At 42.1% G+C, this 15,465-nt stretch overlaps 1 protein-coding gene across 3 annotated transcripts in view; it reads left to right on the plus strand.

Moving 5' to 3' along the window:
• DNAH3 (dynein axonemal heavy chain 3) overlaps window positions 1–15,465 on the plus strand; it is a 180,099-nt gene that overhangs the window by 48,329 nt on the left and 116,305 nt on the right. For all 3 annotated transcript variants that reach the window (XM_088029049.1, XM_088029048.1, XM_028095231.2), the window contains 4 exons: window positions 3,907–4,118; window positions 8,284–8,375; window positions 12,163–12,277; window positions 15,341–15,457. In XM_088029049.1, coding sequence (XP_087885175.1) covers window positions 3,907–4,118; window positions 8,284–8,375; window positions 12,163–12,277; window positions 15,341–15,457 — 536 coding nt within the window. The remainder of the gene's footprint in view (window positions 1–3,906; window positions 4,119–8,283; window positions 8,376–12,162; window positions 12,278–15,340; window positions 15,458–15,465) is intronic.

Consider the following 15,465-nt stretch of genomic DNA (forward strand, 5'->3'; position numbering starts at 1 on the left):
CTGAGCCAAAGGCAGACGCTTAACAACTGAGCCACCCAGGTGCCCCCAAAATTATTAGGATTTTAAAAACTTGTTGTTAACTGTCTTCCAGAAAAGTTATGTTTTAATTTATTACCCTTCTATCAGTACTTAAGAGTGCCCATTCTTCACACCCTTAACGAACCTGGGAATAATAGCTTTGAAAACTGTTTTTGCCAATTTATTTTTATTTTTATTTGCTGACTTATATTTAAATTGGTATTTTCTTTTTCATTTAAAAAATTTTCATTTTCACTGGTGCTCTTAATTTTTCCAAGTAATCAGTCATATCTATACAATTATAATATTTTACCTTATTTATTTATTTGTATACCCCCTTTTTTACTCACTGTTCTGTGTTGACTAGCACTTCCAAAATAAACAGTGGTAATAATGGGCACCCTCATCTTATTCGTGATTTTAATGAGAGCTCTTGCAGAGTGTCACCTTAAACATGATGCTTTTTGTTGGTTTGAGATACAAAATTTTTATGATGTTAGGGAAATATTTATAGCTTACCAAGTCTTTTTATTAGAGATATTGTATTAAAATTTTTTTGCATTTAATTTTTTAATTTTAAATTCATACACAGCAAAAAGGACATTTTTGGCATATAGTTCTATAAATGTTAACACATATATAGATTCACCACAGTCAGAAAGCAGAAGTTTCATCAGTTCAGTAAAATTTCTTGTACTGCCCGCTCTGTAGTCACACTCTACCCCCAGCCAGAGGACCTGGCATTGTTGAGCTGTTCATTGTTAAATGGTTTCCTCTTTTTGAGATTGTTATATAAATGGAATGATACAGTGTGTAACCTTTTGAGAGTGCTTGTTTTGACGACTACTTTGAGATTCATCCAAGTTATTGGTTATAACCATTGGTCCTTCCCTTTCATGCTGGGTAGTATTCCATTGCAGGGATATACCAGTTTGTTTACCCATTTACCCATTGGTGGATATTTGGGCTGTTTCCAGTTTTTGGCTGTTATGAATACAGCTGTTGTAAACATTCATGCATGAATTTTCATGTTGACATTAAGTTTTCATTCCTCTGGGGTAAATGCCCAGGAGTAGATTGCTGGGCTATATTTAATATATATAACTTTATTTCAAAAGTGTCTTATAATAGTAAAGTATCCCTAATTTCTTTCTTCCATCTGTTGTGTCATTTCTGTTATTCATTTCATCTGTATATAAACTAATCATCAAACATACTGTTGCTAGTGTTATTTTGAACAAACTGTTACTATTAGATCAGCTAAGAATAAGAAAAATAAAAGTATTTATTTTACCTTCACTTACTCCTCTAATGCTCTTCATTTCTTTACATAAGTCTGAGTTTCTGACAAATCCTTTTCCTTCTTTCAAGAACTTCTTTTAACATTTCTTGCAAGGTAGGTCTACTGGCAACAAATTCCCTCAGTTTGTTTGTCTGAGAAAGTATTTGTTGCTCCTTCACTTTAGAACAATAATTTCTCAGGATAGAGAATTTTAAGGTTGGTGAGTTTTTTTCTCTCAATGCTTTAATTTCATTCCACTCTCTTCTTGTTTGTGTGGTTTCTGAGGAGAAGGGGAATGTAATGCTTATCTTTGCTCCTCTAAAAGTATAGTGGTTTCCCCCTGCCCTGGCTTTTTTCAAGTTTTTTCTTTAGATTTGATTTTCTACGGTTTGAATATAATATGTTTAGGTGTAGTTTTTGGCATTTATCCTGGATCTGTGGTTTAGTATCTGACATTAATTTGGGGGAAATTCTCAGTCATTGCTTCAAATATTTTTTCTGTTCTTTTCTCTTTATTCTCCTTCTGGTATTACCATTACTGTATGTTATACATCTTGTAGTTATCCCACAGTTCTTAGCCATTCTGTTCCATTTTTTCCCCATCTTTTTTTCTTTTTAATTTTGGAAGTTTCTAATGATATATCCTCAAGCTCAAAGATTCTTTCCTCACCTGTGTCCAGTCTACTAATAGATCCATCATGTCTTTTCATTTTTGTTACAGTGTTTTTGCTCTCATGCAAAGATTTGTTATTGCTGTTTTTTATTTTTTTTAATTGTTTATTTGAGATAGAAAGCACACACACATTTGAGCAGGGGGAGGGGCAGACAGAGAGATGGAGAGAGAGAATCCTCAAACAGACTCCCTACTGAGAGCAGAGCCCAATGTGGGGCTCAGTCCCATGACCCCAAGGTCATGACAAGCCAAATCAAGAGTCCAACGCTCAACTGACTGAGCTACCCAGGCGCCCCAGCTATTGCTATTCTTTAGATTTCTTGGATCATCTATATAAACAATCATGACATTTGGAAAATTAAGACATTTTATTTCTTCTTTTCCAGTCTTTGTGCCTCCTATTTCTTTCTCATGCCTCATCATACTGTCTAGGACTTTGTGATGTTGATTAGGAGTTAAAAGAGTGAAAATCTTTGCCTTGTTCCTCATCTTAGGGAAAAAGTATTCCGTCTTTCATCATTAACTATTAGAGATTTGTTTGGTTTTGTTTTGGTTTTTTAAAACCACTTTATTGTGGTATGATCGATGTGTAAAAAGCTATGCATATTTCCAGTATACTAGAGTATAGTGGTAGTATAGGCTTTTCCTAGATGCCGTTTATCAAACTTAGTAAGCTCCTTTCTATTCCTAGTTGGTTTAGAGGTTTTTATCATGAATGAATACTGAGTTGTGTCAGATGCTTTTTCCGCATCAATTGATATTATCATGTGATTTTCTTTTTTTAGACTGTTAATATAGTTTATTACAGGGGCATCTGGGTGGCTCAGTCGGTTAAGCATCTGCCTTCAGCTCTGATCATGATCCTGGCGTCCCAGGATCAAGTCCCACATCGGGTTCCCTGCTTAGCAGGGAGTCTGCTTCTCCCTCTGACCCTCCCCCCTCTCATGCTCTCTCTCTGTCTCTCTCTCATTCTGTCTCTCTCTCTCAAATAAATAAAAATCTTTAAATAAACTATATATATATATAGTTTATTACATTGTTTGATTTTTCACATATTAAACCAGCCTTGCATTCCCATGAAAAACCCAAACTGGACATGATGTATGTGTTTTTATATATTGCCTGGACACTACGTACATTTCTCTTTTTCTTTTCAAAAAGTTTTAATTTTTGATTAGTTACTTCAAAAACGTCAGGCTGACGAAGCATGTGAAATTAACAAGGCTTTATTTAGTCTCGGTAGCCATGAAAGAAAAATGTTTCTGAGTAAATTTGCAATATCATGATGCAAGAGTTCATACCGATTTGAAATGTCCAAGGGGAAGAAAGCAGCAGCATGGAAGGATTTTGACTGAATGTGAAACCCAAATGCTGGAAGATCCCTATGAAGGAAAGGAGGAGAAGGAAATTAATATTTTGGAGTGCTTTTTTAAAAATGAGGGGTCATTCTTTGTTTTTAAAAAAAAAATCTTAAGATAATTCAAACTTACATAAAAATTGCCAGAGCTGTACGAAGAACTCCCCCATCCCCCAATTGTCAGTATTTCACAGCATTTGTGGAACATCTTTACTGCTTCTATAATAGCATCTACAACCACCGCTAACAGTCAGTTCCCTAACTGCACTTGCATTACATGCCAGATACTGTGTTTGCCCCTTAGCTCACTTAATGTTCACGATCACCTACTAGGGTGACCATTATTACCCCTGTATCATAGGTAGCACTGTTGAGGCTTAGAAAAGTTCAGGAAAACACCCCCAGGGTTTCATTGGCTAAGGGGAGCGTTCAGATCCAGACTCAACTCCAAAGGCTGTGCCTGTTCCAGTATCCATACCATAGGCACCATTCTAATTTCAGGGACTTAAAGGTGCACATGACTAACATCCACTTGGTGGGTCTGACCGTTCCCTCATCCCATGTTTTCTATTTCAGGACCCCTCTTTTTGCTGAATGCTGAGGAGATCTCTGAGGAAATAGGGAATATGTGGAGAACGATATATAAATTGACCAAGACCCTAGCTGATGTACCTGCACCCAGGCGGTTAGCAGAGAATGTGAAAGTCAAGATTGACAAATTCAAGCAGCACATCCCCATCCTCAGCATCTCCTGCAACCCAGGAATGAAGGACCGGCACTGGCAACAGGTCCCTGTCACCATCCACCCCTACCCAGCCCAATCCATACCAATCTCTGCCTCGTTCTGGTAGCCCTTTGGAAGGCAGGAACCAATACTGGGTCAAGCTTCTCCTTTCTGAAAGGGAGAATCTACTTGAGACTAAAGGGGCAGTAATGGGAGGGGGGAGGGAACAGGCAGAATAGGGGGTGAAATGCCTGCCTCTTCACATTAACAGGTTGACCCTTTTCTTTGGGGACCCCATTGCTGATGGTTGAGTATTGCTCCAGCCAGCGGCCACAAAGTCTCTCCTGGTCAGCCTACCTAAGCAAATGGCTGCTCAGGGTCCTAAAGGGTGATAAGGGCATTGAATTACAGTGGGAGGGACCTTGATTTGTCCCTTGACCTAGGACAGACAAAAGAGAAAGCCACACCTTTTCCAGGGGCCTCCTGACAATGCCAGATGGTTTCTGCTTGCGCTGACTACTGTAGAGCCTCATTGTCCAACAGGCTATGTTCAGAAATAACATTTCACTCTTCTTTCAGCCCTTTGAGTCTATAAATGAGAATAATAAATATTCTCCCTAAAAATAGTTGGGACTTTTATAAGCAGCCAAGTGTGAGGGTGATAAGTGCGGTGTGAACACTAAGCAGAAAAAAGAAAACTCACTGTGTTTCTAAAATAATCATCATATTCAAGGGCTAGCAATGGCCTTGAAATGTCCTCTACCGAGGAGTTGCTCTGTGTGGAGGTGGAGATGAGACTGGCTCTCCATAGGCAGCTTTCTCTACGATTTGGCCTGGAATTCTTCTCTGGAAACCATGCACAAGACTGTAGGACAAGTCTCTGGAAGGACCCAATCTGAGAGCACACATCCATTACCTTTCAGAGAATGAAGTCTGAGCTAGGAGCATTTTGATCTTTCTGGGAATACAGAGATCTTGATACGTGAGAGATTCTGGAGTTTTCTGTAAAAAGGAACTGCTTTTAATTTCCCAGAAAGCCTTGAAGCTCAACACCTAAGCAAAGGATATAAAGGAGGGCAGGGAAGAGGTCACCTGAGTACACTTCTGGTCTTGCACTGCCCCAGCAGAGGGGTCTGCCCTGGGACAGCTGCCCCCACTTACAGGTGCTCATAGGGTGCCTCTCCCCATGGACCTAGCCTTACTAGAGCTTTGACCCATTTGGAGGGCTGGGGAGGTTGGATAGGCAAGTGGCCTTTGGTAGTGCTAGGTCTCTCCATGAGATGACACTTAAAGAAAGTGCCCTGGTCAGTGGCACATTTAAACAACCCTCCCAGGAGACTCGGAAGGCAGTCTTCTCTACCTGGTGCTTTCCCTGTGATAACACTGTTCTCACATGTGGGCACTTTAAAAATCCCAACCATTCCTAGACATTCATAATTCTCATTTACAGATCACTCGGATGGACAGATTGGAAAAAATCCTTAGAATTAAAAGAGCAATATCAGTAATAGCTCGAACATATTGAATACCAACTATGAACTAGGTATTGTGTTGTAGACTTTGTGTGGATTCCCTCATTTTATCCTCCCAGCAACCCTTTGAAGCAGGGACTATCATTGTCTGCATTTCACAGATTATAAGAAAACTGAGGCTTAGAGAGAGTAAATAAATTGTCATGTGGCTAGTAAGTGGTAAGAGAGGGAATTGGAATCTAGATCTGTTTGACTGGGGGAAATGGGACAAGAAATATCGGGTTAAAGGGGATAGTATGCCATAGATAACAGTGGACTATAGCCCCAGGATGGTAGCTCCTGAGTAATGAGCCCCTAAAGTGGAAACCCAGTGGCCTGAACAGTTAAAAGTGAGCTCAGAAAGGAGAGAGGTCACCAGATACACACAGGGCTGCCCCCACTCAGAGCCCCTTCATGCCTGCACTGTAGGTCAAACCACAGGCCACCCCGGTGATAGCCACTGGCCTGGGGAAGCCATTCTTTGCCCTGATGCATAACTCAGGAAATCCATTTGCACAGATTCTGCCTCTGGCAAGGGACTCTGAAGGTTAAACCACCTCTAGCTCTTTAAGGCTACAGGATGGATCTTCCAGGGACATGGGGTGTGGGGCAGCTGTGCTGTGGTTTCTGACCATTTCCCAGAACTTAGGCAGGAAGGGCTAGTCCCTCAGTTTGGGGCAAAGATAGCAGCAAAAAGGTTGCTACTGTGGTCTAAAACAAGATGGAACAGGGTGATGTTTGACCTTAAGAGGAAACCACACTGATGTGTACCAAAGCTGGCCCTCTAGGACAATGCTGCCCAAAGAAAGTAATACAAGCCATACGTCCAATTTTGAAGTTTCTTGTAGCCACATTAAAAAAAAAGCACAAAGGGGAGAAATAAATTTTATGAATATATTTTATTTAACCAAACATATTCAAAATATTATTATTCAATAGGTAATCAATATAAAAATGTTAATGTGATCTCACATTGTTCATACTAAGTTCTTGAAATGTGGTATGCTTTCACACTTAGAGCACATCTCAGTTTGGGCTAGTCACATTTCAAGTACTCAATAGCCACAAGAAGCTAGTGGCTCCATATTGGACAGAGCAACCAATTCTCTCTCTCTCATTCTCTTCGAATTAGAAAACCAGATGCTTTGTTAGTCTCTGTAATTAACAAAAGCAATTAAAAAAACACAAAACTACCAATCTCTGAGTCCTTCCTATGGGCCAAGTACTATGCCAAGTCCTTTGTATAGTTATGTCATTTAATCCTAGAGAGAGTATGTGTTCTCTCTCTAATCCTAGAGAGAGTATGAAAGTACCTGTGTACTTTCAGGTATTAGAGAATAAATCAAAGTCCAGGGTCACCAGGAACAGTTGTGCAGGTTGTACACTCCACAACTCTAGGGAATGCAGTTTTTGTGAACCACGGTGTGAAATGTATTTTTTAGAGTTATGCAGTGTATAACACTCACAACTATATATAGAAGACCTGAGAGACCCACTAGATAGGATGGAGAAGAGCTTTTTAGTCAGAACTGGGTCCAAATCCCAATTCTGCCATTTATTAGCTGGATGGTCTTGGACAAGATACTTATTTTCTTTGTCTCAGTTTCCTTATGTGTAAAACAGGAATAATAATACATTAGTATCTTCCACGTCATTTTGGGGGGATGAAATAAGTGAATAAGGTTCTTAAAACACTGCCTACTTCATAGCGGCCCTCAATAAATGTTAATTCTATGATTTCCATTATCTTAGGGGTCCTCCAGGTGTCCTCGGGCCCCGCTTTCATTCCATAGTTACTGATGCTTATTAAATGCCAGTCCTAGGGACACATGGCTAAATAAGATAGAACAGGCCCTAGCTCTCATATTCCTTCTTGCTCAGACATCCCATAGTCCTCCTGGGGCTGGACAGAGACAAAATGGGGCAGTAGGTGAGGTTTCTCCTAGAGCCTCATTTTCCTTCAGGTCCTCCTACTCCTCTTGAGTGCATGGAACCCTCATCCTCCCCAGATCTCTCAGTCCTTGAGAGAAGTGTTCAAATCCATCAGAGACTTCACGTGAGACCTCCCTCAGGGATATTTTCACTTAAAAAAAATAAGCTTGGGGTAGTATTTACACCAAAGTCATGGGCACAATGAGTGCTAACCATTCCAACAATTTAGCATGCTGGGGTGGAAAGGAAGATATTTGGGCAGAGGTTTCCTCCCTTCCCAGCATCCTCAGATCGCAGAATTGGGGGGTCTGCCTATCCCATGTACTCATGACTCTCTCCTTTTACTCAACAAACACTTACTTCAGCTTCTGTCATAGACCAGACTTTGCACTAGGCTCTGGGAGCACAAAAACAAACCAGATCCGGTTCCACCCCACAGGGTGCTCACAAGTTGGCACGAGGCAAGTGCTGGTGGGCAGTGATCCCTAGTAAACCAGATAGAATGCAATGTGGCCCCTAGGCTGCCTCCCACATTTTTAGACCTGCACCATCCAATTCAATAGCCACTAGCTTATTTACACAGCTATTTAAATTTAAGTAAAACAAAATAAAAATTAAAAATCAGTTCTTCAGTCACACTGGCCACATTTCCAGGGTTCAATGGTCAAATGTGACTGGCAGCTACTGTAAGGGATGGCGCAGAATAGAACATTTCCATCACCATGGAAAATCTACTGGTGCTACTACCTTGGACAATACACATTTGTTTTCCTCTCTCTTCTGCAGATCAGTGAGATTGTTGGCTCTGAAATAAAACCCACAGAAACAACTTGCCTCTCAAATATGCTGGAATACGGGTTCGGCAAATTCGTTGACAAGTAAGACTCCTCTTCCCCACTTGAGGAAGCTTTTCAGTCAGAGTATCTGACTTCCCACAGGATATGACTGGCCTCCTATCAGGCTGTTTTTCTCCCTCTGGTTCAGGGTGACTTAAGTGTTTTTAGTAACCTCCCCCTCAAGTGACTAGCTACTGGTGAAACTCACTTTCAGTGAGTTCAGTGATGACGGATTGTGACTAGAAAATTGAGTCGAAGATTTTATTTCAAAGGGAAATTTAAAAAAAAAAAATAGTTCTTGGAAACTGAGCTCCAAGCCCAGGTCTCAGTGACTTCAGGTAAAACCATTCCACCTTTCTGGGCTTCAGTTTCCCCTTTTAAACAAACAACAGTAAACAGGAGTGGCACTCTGAGCCCTTAGGAGTCCGAGAAACACGGTCAAGTGAGAGAATTCTTCACTTGCTTTCTCCTTTTCTCCAAATGCCCCTGGAGTCTGTGTGCAGGAATCGGTGCTATTTGAATTGTTGTTTTTAGGACCAGATATTCGGAGGACTCTGATGGTTTGTCCACACCTCCTTCAGGGCAGAGGATGGGAGATGCTGTATTTCCTGGACCAGAGTCCCTGTTAGACAGCTGGGTTCAGGTCTAACTCAACACACATGCTTCTCTGGGCGTGACCCCACACCAGCTGCATCAGCGTCACCTGGGAACTTGTTAGAAATGCATGTTCTCAGGCCCCACCCCAGTCTGCTGAATCACGAATTCTGGGTGTAGACCCTGAAGTCTGTGTTTTAACCAGTTTTTCAGGTCAGCACTTCCAGTGTAGGAGCCACTAGCCACGTATCCTACTGAGCCTTTGGAATAAAACTATTCTGAGCTAGAGATGCTGGAAGTATCAACAAGGGCTGGATTTCAAAGGCTTATTAAGGGAAAAAAATACATATCTAATAAGTTTTAATATTGGTAACATGTTGAAATGATAATTTGGATACACTGTGTTAAATTGTTAAATTATTAAAATTAATTTCCCGTTTCTTTTTTACTTTTTAAAAATATGGCGCCTGGAAACTTTAAAGTGAGGTATTTATTTCAAATGGGCAGCACTGCTCCAGGTAATTCTGATGCATGACAAAGTTTGGAATCCCTTCTCTATTCTTGTGGGGATAATAGGTCTAATCTAAGGTGCTCCCAGACCCCCAAATCTCCCTGCCACCTGAATCCCCCAATACCACCATTACAAGCTCTCTTAGAGGAGCGGCCTGGAGACACATGCCTTTCTACCAGGTGTAAGTTATTTCATTAAAAGGCTACATTCTTCCCCTTTAAGATATTTCTAAGAGATACCAGCTATTAAACATTTATGCTGCACCAAGCATTTAATAAACATTAACCAACTTCTCCATCACTATAACCTAATACTGTCGCTACTATTATTATTCCTGTTTTACAGATGAGGAAATAAGTTGATTCGAATGATTAGGTAACCAGCCAGAGGTCACAGTAGTAACTGAAAGAACCAAGACCTAAGCCCAGACTTGACTGATTCCAGAGCCTTAACCATTACCCAGTACTGCCTAAAGAATAAACACATCTAAGGAGACAGAAACCAAGCAAACACACAGCGGCTCTACCACTTCCCATGCCAGTGGGCTCAACTGTGACAAACCCAAATGTGGTGACACCTTGGCTAAGTTGTTTACCTCTGTGTGTCTCAGTCTCCTTATCTGTAAAATGGGAAGAAGAATAGTAGCTGGGTGATTAGAGTTATGGTGGGGATTGTGACATAAGGCATGTAACCTGAACTAAGTTAACATCGAAATTCTCAGCCACTACCTGTGAGTGAGATGTGACGTCCCCCTTTGCCCCACCATCCCATAGTTAATGCAGCTTTATCACATGGCACACAGTTCATGAATTTCTTTAGCACATTTGGGTAAGCACATTTGGGTAAGCACACTCTTGACGGCCTTCGAGGACTCCCAAACTCATTAGTCCTTCCCCTGTGCAATTATTTGCATAATTATAAGTCATAAAGCATGTTGCAAACATTTCACTTAATTATACCAACAACCCCTGACGTATGCAGATGGGGACCTAAGGCCTGTCAAGTGACTTGGTCATGGCCACACAGCCAGCCACACTATTAATTATTTCCTACATGCACACTCATTGTGTTCATCTCCCACGAAGGCCACATTTAGGATGATGACCCTGCGGTGGAGGTCTTGATTAGTCATTCTTGGGAATGTGCCTCATCCACTGCTCTGAATGAGGCTGTATGAGGGTTCTCAGCTCTGTTTAGTTGGCCCTATTTGGCTGACTACATGTGAATAATTCTCTTGCTCCTTCTGACAAGGAGAGAGGAAAAGGCACATTGTGGGGGAGGAAGAAACATTGGACTAAAAGCCAGAAGAACTGGTGTCTAGACCTGGTACCAGCACTCCCCAGCTGCAAGTGTGGCTCTGGGCACACCACTTGCTTCATCTGGGCTTCGGTTTCCTGTAAAGACCAGATTGTCTCTTCTGCAGTCTGGCTTGCAATGAAAGACAAGTGCTGAGGCAGAGAGAATAATCCCTCCTTCTCCTTCCAAGAACTTGGCTTCCAGGTTCTTCCCAATTCCCAGGCCACACCTGAGTTTAGGACCCAACTCTCCTTGTGGAAACAAAAAAGAAAGGAACTTGTCTTTCCCCTTTCTATGGAACAGAGAGGCTATAGATGTGGACCCAGGAAAAATAGCAGTGGTTTTTAAAAAAGGTAGGGACAGGGGTACCTGGCTGGTTCAGTTGGTAGAGCATGTGACTTGATCTTGGGGTTGTGAGTTCGAGCCCCACAACTGGGGACATCCCCACCCCCACTAGGAGACATTTGACAATATTTGGAGACATTTTTGGTTGCCACAACTGACAAGAGGTGGGAACACGGGGAGTCTGCTACTGGCATGTTGTGAGTAGAGCCCAGGGATGCTGCTGAAAATCCTACAATGTACAGGACAGCCCCTCTCTCCCAACAAAGAATTAATTATCCACCCTGTCTTAGTTTGCTAGGGCTGCTATAATGACTGGGTGGTTTAAACAACAGAAATATTTTCTCCTAGTTCTGGAGGCTGGAAGTTCAAGATCAAGGCGTTGGCAGAATTGGTTTCTTCTGAGGCGTCCCTTTTTTGCTTGCAGAAGGCTACTTCTCCCTGTATCCTCACATGGTTTTCCCTCTGCATCTGTCTGTCTTAATCTCCTTTTCTTATAAGGACACCAGTCATATTGGATTAGAACCCACCCTACTGACCTCATTTTAACTAAACTACCTCTTTTGTAAAATTTTTGGGTGTTACATGCAACTGATAAATTATTGAACACTCCATCTGAAACTAATGATGTACTGTATGTTGGCTAATTGAATTTAAATAAAAAATTTAAAAAATAATAAAATTTTAATTCCCGTATAGTTAACACACAGTGTTACACTAGTTTCAGGTGTACAATATAGTGATCAACAACTGTATACGTTACTCAGTAACTGAACTACCTCATTAAAGACCCTGTCTCAAAGAGGGAATCTCACATTCTAGGATACTGGGGTTTAGGACGTCAACACATGATTTTGGGGGAAAAAACAATTCAGCCCAAAACACAGCCCACAGGCTGCTAGCACAGAGGGTAAGAAACCTTGCGAAACATTGGAGCTAGCTGGCACATCTTAGAGTTGGATAGTAAACATTTTAGTAAAATTAAGGGCCTTTTGAATTTGTCTTCAGGGTGAACCGAAATTCCTCCTTTGCTGTGTTTTCACTGCCCTCCCCCTGTTGACGTTGCTGTTGCTGTATTCTCTTTAGACTGGAGCCCATTGGTGCAGCTGCCAGTAAGGAATACTCTCTGGAGAAAAACTTGGAGAAAATGAAGTCAGACTGGGTTAACATGACATTCAACTTCATGAAGTACAGGGACACTGTGAGTGTCAGTCCCACTGCCCAGCCCCCTGATAGCAGCCCGTTTATTATGTAGTAGCTTACAGAGTGGAGTCATTCAGAATTGCAACAGAGCTCAGGAAGGAAGGATCCCTAACATCTTTTTTTTTTTGTAATTTATTTTTATTGAGCTATAATTGACATGCAACATTGTATAAGTTTAACGCGCACAAGTGTTGATTTGATACATTTATGTATTGCAATATGATCACCACCCTAGTGTTAGCTAGCAGCTCTGTGATGTCACATAATTATCATTTCTTTTTTGTAGTGGGAACAATTAAGATCAGTCTCTTAGCAACTTCGGAGTTTTTAATGTGGTCTTGTCTATAATCACTGTCCTGTGCATTAGATTGTGTCCTCCCATCTGCCTTCATGTGCCAGTTATTCTTTCTTCCAGGCCCCACAGGAAGGGTGCAATTTTTTTAAACAATTTTTTTTAATTTATTTATTTGGGAGAGAGAGAATGAGAGAGAGGGAGAGCACATGAGAGGGGGGAGGGTCAGAGGGAGAAGCAGACTCTCCGCCGAGCTGGGAGCCTGATGCGGGACTCGATCCAGGGACTCCAGGATCATGACCTGAGCTGAAGGCAGTCACTTAACAGACTGAGCCACCCAGGCACCCAGGAAGGGTGCATTTTTTAAATGAGAAAGGGCTTTTGATTCAGAGCAACAAGCTTTCTCAGTGAAAAGGAACTGAACAAGACTGCTGAATTGGCACCCCCCAGGGAGGGCTTCCCCACCCCTGTCCTTCAGAAGCATACTTGGGTAGGGGCGCCTGGGTGGCTCAGTCATTAAGCATCTGCCTTCGGCTCAGGTCAGATCCCAGGGTCCTAGGATCGAGCCCCACATCGGGCTCCCTGCTCTGCGGGAAGCCTGCTTCTCCCTCTCCCACTCCCCCTGTTTGTGTTCCCTCTCTCGCTGTGTCTCTCTGTCAAATAAATAAATAAAATCTTTATTAAAAAAAAAAGAAGAAGAAGAAGCATACCTGGGTAAACAATGCTTAAAGCATCTCAAAACAAAATACATATATATTTTTTTTCAGGCACCCCTGTTTTTTCTAACGTGCAGTGGAGATTGAGAATCTCCCTGTCCCCCAGGCTGCATGTTACCTTTTAGTGACTTCTCCACTGCTTTACTTTGAAGGGTCACGATGCCTTGATTTCATGTGGATAAGAACTGGAGCTGAGCCAATGGAAGGGAAAAGAACTGGGGCCTCTCTCAGCAAGACCAGGCAAACAAGGGTACCAGCAGCTTGGTGCCACACCACCTGATGGGATTAGATACTGCTGGAGGCTGTTGGGCTGGGGTGAGGGGTTGAGCTGGGGAAACTGGGAACAGCTCAGTTGCACCTGGCCCATCTTAAGAGTTGTTGGGGTTTTTTTTTAAATTTTTTATTGTTATGTTAATCACCATACATTACATCATTAGTTTTTGATGTAGTGTTCCATGATTCATTGTTTGTGCATAACACCCAGTGCTTCACGCAGAATGTGCCCTCTTTAATACCCATCACCAGGCTAACCCATCCCCCCACCCCCCTCCCCTCTAGAACCTTCAGTTTGTTTTTCAGAGTCCATCATCGCTCATGGTTTGTCTCCCCCTCCGATTTACCCCCTTCATTCTTCCCCTCTTGCTATCTTCTTCTTCTTCTTTTTTTTTTTCTTAACATATATTGCATTATTTGTTTCAGAGGTACAGGTCTGTGATTCAACAGTCTTGCACAATTCACAGCGCTCACCATAGCACATACCCTCCCCAATGTCTATCACCCAGCTGCCCCATCCCTCCCACCTCCCCCCAACTCCAGCAACCCTCAGTTTGTTTCCTGAGATTAAGAATTCCTCATATCAGTGAGGTCATATGATACATGTCTTTCTCTGAGTTTTTGAGTGATGCATCTAATAGACAAGGATTGACAGCAGAAGGGAGTCAGTCACAGTATCATTTTATTAAGAGCTACACACACCTTCCAGTGCAGAGCTACTGGTAGAAGGTAGATGAGAGAATATATCCTAGCCCCAATTTAACCATCCAGATGTAGGCTTCAAGGAAGTGAAAACAGAGCCAGAAAGGCCAGACCTGCCAGAGAGGGGCAGACCCTTCTCAGCTTGCTCACCACAGTGGCCCAGGAGAAAGAGTGCCATTCATAGGAGCTCTGACCTTCAAGGCACAGTAATCTGAACAACTAGTAAAAAATGGCCCCCTTAGAGTATAGGCAGAAGCTCCCAAACTTTTTTCTGTTTGTGGTGCCTTTTGTGTCTTAGTACATTTTTCATAGTTCCCCTCCCTGGGCCAAAAGAAATTCCTAACAGCTTTGTTTATGAAGTAATTAGGTTCAAACAACTTTAGTAAGTATTTGTATCCTATCAACAACTGTTTTTTAAAAAATACATATAAATTGAAAGAAAAAAACATTTGTATTTCCTTTTAGAATGAAATTGCTGAGTTTACTGCCATGCCCAGGAGCCCCTCGGAACACAGTTTAGGAACCACAGGTCAAGGGCCAGTCAGATTAGCAGTTGATCCTACCTGAGGATCAGCTTGCCAGCAAAGCAAGTAGACAAGGAAGTAGGAATATAGAGAAGGGAATAGAACATGCTCCCCCTCCCCCACCCTATCCCCAACAGATACTAGTTGCAGGTATGGGCTGGGATCGTATTTGATCTCTGCAAAGGAGGTAGAGAATAAATGTCTAAGAAAACTTTCAAGGAAGGTTGTCTGGGTGGCTCAGTCAGTTAAGCATCTGCCTCAGGGCCGTGATCCTGGGGTTCTGGGATCCAGCCTCATGTTGGGCCCCCTGCTCAGTGGGGAGCCTGTTTCTCCCTCTCCTTCTACCCCCCACCCACTTGTGTGCTCTCTCTCTCATAAATAAAATCTTAAAAATAAAAAAGAACACTTTGAAGGAAGAAAATAGAAATTCCATCCTCTGTGAGACAGATTTCTGCCCTACTTGGGTGGATATCTGAGCTGTGGGGCTTTTGGAGATCAGCATGAAAAGTGGGGGGTCTTGTGGTTTTGACAGCTCAGGAAATCTTTCTTTGCAGGATACAAGCATCTTGTGCACAGTTGATGACATTCAGCTGTTACTTGATGATCACGTGATAAAGACCCAGACCATGTGTGGCTCTCCATTCATCAAACCAATAGAAGCAGAATGCCGGGTAAGAGG

This window comes from Eumetopias jubatus, unplaced genomic scaffold (genome assembly GCF_037043125.1).
Source record: "Eumetopias jubatus isolate StellerSeaLion01/CBP00866 unplaced genomic scaffold, mEumJub1_p1.0 scaffold_12, whole genome shotgun sequence".
In the NCBI taxonomy this organism is placed as follows: domain Eukaryota; kingdom Metazoa; phylum Chordata; class Mammalia; order Carnivora; family Otariidae; genus Eumetopias; species Eumetopias jubatus.